This window comes from Fulmarus glacialis, unplaced genomic scaffold (genome assembly GCF_000690835.1).
Source record: "Fulmarus glacialis isolate BGI_N327 unplaced genomic scaffold, ASM69083v1 scaffold14084, whole genome shotgun sequence".
NCBI classification, from domain to species: Eukaryota; Metazoa; Chordata; class Aves; order Procellariiformes; family Procellariidae; genus Fulmarus; species Fulmarus glacialis.
This window is the reverse complement of record NW_009208792.1, coordinates 1-6,035: the sequence shown is the minus strand read 5'-3', so window position 1 is coordinate 6,035 and position 6,035 is coordinate 1. Positions and strand designations below refer to the sequence as shown.

Here is a 6,035-nt window from a genome sequence, read left to right as displayed (position 1 = left end):
GCACCTTGTGTGACCCGGAGCAATCCTGGGAATGCCTGTCTCTAGTAGCAAATCCCCCAAAGCATTCACCAAACCCGCACTAGGAGGCTCGTGGCCTCCCTGCAAAAGGAAGGCATCAATTTGATATTTCTTTCCAGTCTCAGACCACTGTTGCTTGGATCCGAGTCTCATTCCGGACCGCCTTGGGAAATAACACCATCACTGTCACCAAAGGAAGTATGTTGCAAAATCCCCAGAGTAGTTTTTATTTAAAATGTTACTATCATAAAATTCCAGACTACGAAATGAAGACCTCGGATTCACATTCAAACCTTATCCACCCCCCTTTTTAAAATATATAGATACATAGTCACAAAACATAAAACATGCTGCAATGATACAAATATATTTTTTGATACGGAAATTACAGTACATTATAAACCATGAAAACAAATTGAGGCACTAGACTGTACATCAGCTCTGTTCTGCACTGGCTGTGAAGCTGATAGACTCGCTTTCAACGAACAAAAGAAGATTCTCTTTGTTTAGTGAACATAACTGTACGGGTCATATCAAACGATGTGCTTTGTTGTGAGACGTCACCAGGGTTGCTGGTCCTTTCAGAACCACAACGCACCTACACAACACGTATCGCTGCCACAATATGAAAAATAATAATTTTATTGAATGTACAACTGAAAAAAAAAAAAACCAAAACCCCTTGGTTATTATTAAATAAATAATTATTCCATACAGTGGTTAGTTTAAATTACACTGCATTGGCCATTGGAACAAATTAAGTTTAATAAATAATGCACAGGAATGTCTCATTTACGCCTCCGTTCGTAATTCTGTGCTATGCTCCTTTCAGAGGATCCTGCAAAAAACAAAGCAGAATGAAGCCCGTGGTGCAGCCTTGCATAAACCCCAGCCAGCACGAGGAAACGTCAGAGACCTGCAGCCTGCTGGGTCACCACCGGACCCCGTCAGAGCGTTTGGGCCCGACGTGAGGGGTCCTGGCACAGCCCTGAGCTGTTTTCACTTGGTTTTACCCCTCAGACTACACTGTCCTCCAGGAGGCTGAAGGTCTGAGCAATGCTTTCTACCTCTCGTCTATCGGGCTGCTTGAAGCACCATTGACTCAAAGCTTTTTTATCTTCCGGTAATCCATTTAACTGATGGGATGTGAGCACTCAGATCAATTTGTGGGTAGACGCTTTCTGCATCGACATGGCCACCCGCTGTCCTGCAGAGTCAGCTCTTTGCCAAGTTTAAACCCTCCCCGTCCCCAAGCCCTGCACACAGTGATACCTTTTACTAAAATCTGCAGCAGGAGCTAAGCAAACCTCAGACTACCCTGTGGACCAACCACAGCCTAGAATAGTGTTCAGTAACATATTTAGCATTTATTAGTAGTAGATCTCTCCTTCTTGCTCTTTTAAAATGAGAGGGAAACTCAGAGCCCTTCTTGGGCAGTGCCTGACCATAGGGTGACATAGCTGGTCACCTTTGCTTCCACCCCAAAGGGAGGATTGCTTTCACGGAGCATATGCATGCCTGACTGTTGCATGCAATGCACAGCTAGTTCGGGGGGATTCAGCATTGCAACCCACAGGGAGCTGGCATTTTGGATCAGTGACAGTTTTAAATTAACAAGACTTCAATTTTCACCAGGCTAAATGAGCTGAGCTTTCTTTCTCAATATGGATTGTTACAGTATCTTTACTGTACGTGTGACTGTTTTTTAGCTTCTGCCTGGAGCGTTCATCTGACAGACTGCACAGCCTGGGAGACAGGCAGTGTCAGACCCCATTTTACCAAACCAGGAACGGGGGCACCAGCATGCCGGTACTCTGCTTTGTCACATGAGGCTTTAAAGCAGCACCGCGCTCACACCCAGCCGCGGGGCGGTGTGAACGCCGCGTTGCCAGGGGACTCGGGGGCTTTCTGCAGGAGAAGAAAACCATGGCACCAAGGCTCGGCACCAAGAAAAGCTCCTGCCCAGTTAACTATCTTTCAGTAGGGAGAAGTAAGGACAGTCCTAGCACATACTCCTGATCTTGGTTTGATTACGCAGTCCTTAGAACCTATCTTCTCCTCCAGAGGAGCAGAAGCAACTTCTTACCATTTGTTCTCTCAGGGAATCGAGCAGAAAAGCAGTGAATTCTAGTTTTACCTGTCAGGCAGGTATTACATACCCCGACAGGGTAAAACTTCATTATTCCCCTTTGTTACAAATACCACATAACAGTATCCTGACTATACCAGCAATTTTGAAATTAGGGCAATAAAATCTTTGCCTTTTTTAAACACTTGCTGCATTTTACATTCTCATACTAATGTAAATGTAATCCCAATGGAAACCAAACCCGATTTATTACTTCCAAGCTATTTACTTTTGTGATAGCAGATATATTTACAGGTATTATGCATTTAATAGCTATTGCCACCACAGATAAAATTATACAAAATTATTCATGATACATAGCAATTTGCAAAATGATGCAGAGAGCAATATTACTAGTCTGAGCAGGGTTTAATTGAAAATAAAAGTTACTGACAACCATAATTGCAGAATATAGATCACAGCGTGTATCCACATAATATGAAGGTGTCAGCTAGTAATTTAACATTTATCATCCATTTAACAAAACAGTGAGAACTATTTCAGAGACATGAAATACATATTAGGTTTTTTATTTTTTTAATTCCTATTCTGGAGAATTAACTGATGCTTTATGGTTTGCAGTGAGGGATTTCCTCAGTACAGCCCTGGAGCACAGGGGAGCTAGAAGTACTGGCACTCTGCAGTGGCCCACAGGGGTTATGCACATGAGGGAGGAGGATTCTGCCCTATATGGATGCTGTGGGAAAATAACCCAAATTCACAGTATCGGTTCAAAGCTTAAAATGCTTGCTGCTATTTTTTTTTAGGTAAAATGAAAAGCTGGAAGAGGCTGGGAATGTTCAACAGATTGACCTGCAGAATAAGGTGGTGTTAATGGCAGATCTCTGCTCTCTCACCTTCTGCTCCAAGTTTGAGGAATAATGATCTCCAGAGACAATAAGGATATCCCTTTACCTGGGGAGATCTGGGTTTGGATCACAAGTTTAAATGAGCTTTACATTTTCAGCCTCTGAATTTTTCTTGATGTGTCAGTAAAATTCAGTTTTGTCTTGCATTAGCGCTTTGGGGACCAGCAGAACATGCTGCTGCCGAGGACAGGGCAGTAAGGAAAGTGCCCTGGGGACTTCTGCCTGACCTTGCCTGCAGCTCAGACCAACCTGATCATCTCAAGCATCGGAGTGAAGCGGACCCTGAAATATCTTGGTTAACAAAGAAAATCCTGGTCCTTTTTCAGAGAACTCTGGGTCTACACTACATAAAGACTGCTTCTTCCATCCGCTGGGAGAGAACAAAGAGGCAACAGAATGAAGAGGCTGTATATTACTGAGTACCAGATTTAGTCATATACATACCAGAATTTAAAGATCTTTTGCCCATAAGTCCAACAAAGGAGTCTGTTTTATGCCCTGAAAAAAATATATTTGGGGGTGTTTTAATACATTTCAAATAGGCAAGCTTTTAAGATAACGTGTTCTCGCGAGGAAGGAAGACACAGGCTCCAGAACTGTTTGTCTCACAGACTAGTTGTTCACACCACTCTCAGGCAATGGAGAACAAACATCAGTCTGACTAAAATCACTGAACAGGTTAGACCAAGGCACAGGCCAGTTAGTGGACATCTTCTCGTTAACTCAGATAGACTTTTTGGGTTGTTTTGTGTTTTTTTTTTAAATATAATGGAAAAACAATGGCCAATAACTGATTCTTATTCCTCTCCCGGTAACAATTACTATTGATTTCAGCAAATGCACAAGAAGGCATTGGTGCACAAGCGTCTTGGTATAGCCTGCATCTGTGTGATGCATCTCTTCTACCTGGTGGTGTTTTTTTCTGAAACGTGGAAGAAAAATCTTGCTCACAGGTCAGGCAGAGCCCTTCCTGGAGAGGAAGCCAATGGGACTCTATGTCTGGACACGTCCGAGCTAGACAGTCTGGCTCTATTTTTGGAATATTTATGAGTTCAGATATTACCTTCCTGTCCCATTAGTGCTCCTCAAGGCACTGGATGTGTAGAGGATAAATTACTCCAAGTTTTGGCCTACAGTACACATCAGATAGAGCGGTAGCTATATGTTTCAGATAAGGAACAAAAAGGAGCCATTCTTTTTTCTCTAAGCTGACTTTTGAGGCAAACTTAGAAATTTCTCTTTGGAAAGAATTTTGCTTGGCTAATTCATCTACAAAGCAAGATGAATGATCCTCAGACCTCACAGGTATTAATTCAAGCTGTTTCAGAAAGCTATAATTTTTTACTTTAGTCAGCAGGTTATTTGGCGTGAACTTTCTATCGGACTCTTTAATTGGTCTTCCGATACATAATCCTCGTGATAAAAATCTTGTGGCTAACAGAACACTGGGACAGTTATTGACCTCTGTGAACAGAGGAGGTCTCTCAGAATACAAGATCATTTTTACTTATTAAAAGTCTTCCGGCTTCTGTCTAAGCATCTTCAGATAAATTCAGCGAATAAAACTGTCACTGTGCAGAACATGGTAACACCGCACTGCTGACACTATCTCCCGCTTGGTGTTACACAGAAGCAAAGCAAGGCACGCTTATTAATGGGGCAAGATACGCTTGTTTATATGGCAGCACATCATCAATCAGCCCCTGCTGTGAGCGGGGGTCTGATTCCCACCCAGACAAGGCTGAGAGCACAGATACAGTGTCTTGCATGCGACGACATGGGCTTTCCCGTGGAATCATTCTTGGGGATTTGGGAATTCACTATTCTAATTTTCCAGATTTTGCTGTCTTAATTGCTCCTCTCCAAGTCTGGCAGTAAGCCTGCCTTGCCTATGAGAAAGGCTTACAGAATCCCCCCCATGGGAAATAAGAGAGAGCTGCAACGTCCACACATTAATGTGCGTTGAATTCTCAAAGCTTGTGGTGGCTCAGATGAGGTACAGGCTCACGGCTGCACTGGGGGGGTCTTCAATCCTTTAACAGAACATTTCTCCACCACCAGTGCTGCCAGTCCTTAGCTGAACCCAGTCACCTTCTAACTAATCCCCTCAAATACACTATTCCCTATTTGAATATCTTCTAATAACTACTTAAAATATTTGCCTTTTTTTAACTTACTTTTGTGAGAGATCTGGCCATATCCTGATTGGAAGAGAAAAAGAAAGAAAAAAAAGGAAAAAAAGTTGTTGAAAAAGGATTGGCATATACATATGATGACACTGCAATGCTTTGAAGAATCAAATACAGAAACTACCCTACACATATTCCACTTAAGGGAAATTAAGGCGGTCATTTACAACTGCATTTCTTTTTGAATAGACTACAAAATCTTGTTTCAGCTAAATGCACACAATTTAGGTCTGTTTAGCTCCAAGTTACTTTGAGCAATTCTTGATTCAATAAACATGTAGAAAACATGGCAATAATTGTATACGCAACCAATTTCTGCACAATTTTGGGATTGTGCAATTCAGTGCACAAGTCTGCACATATTGCACTATATGTGCAATTTAGTGGCACATATGCCGACCTGTGAATTATCGTGATACTACTTGCTGGTATTTACATGCTGTAATTGGTGTGCACTTGCACTTTAATGTGAACCCCACTCTTTTCCAGTCGGTGGGTTTATCTGATATTAAGCTTGGGGGGAAAAAAAAAAACCCGAACCAAAACAAGACTAAAACCAAGCAACTCACATCGCAACTCTTGAGAAAGGTTTAACGCGTTAAACCCGAGTGAGAACCGCGGTAAGTTTGGAGCGGCACTAGGAGAAGAGGCATGCAGAGAAGCGTGAGAGGGACCAGCCCCCCGCCCCGCTCACCGGCATCCCGCTTGCCCATGAGGCCGAAGAACTGCTGGGGCCGGGGTCTCCGGGCCATCCTCTGCAGGAAGTGCTCCAGGGGCAGCGGCAGCTCCTCCTGCGGGGCGACAGCGCCGGCGCTCAGCGCGGACCGCCCC

The 6,035-nt window shown here is 43.2% G+C and overlaps 1 protein-coding gene across 1 annotated transcript; it reads right to left on the bottom strand.

The window, feature by feature from the left end:
* Positions 1-806: 806 nt before the first annotated feature.
* TAC1 (tachykinin, precursor 1) lies at positions 807-5,992 on the bottom strand (the record flags this gene model as incomplete). Its single annotated transcript, XM_009576616.1, has 3 exons — positions 807-856; positions 5,193-5,216; positions 5,899-5,992. Coding segments are annotated over 3 exons (168 nt in total), but the record flags the coding sequence as incomplete, so codon positions are not given.
* Positions 5,993-6,035: the final 43 nt, after the last annotated feature.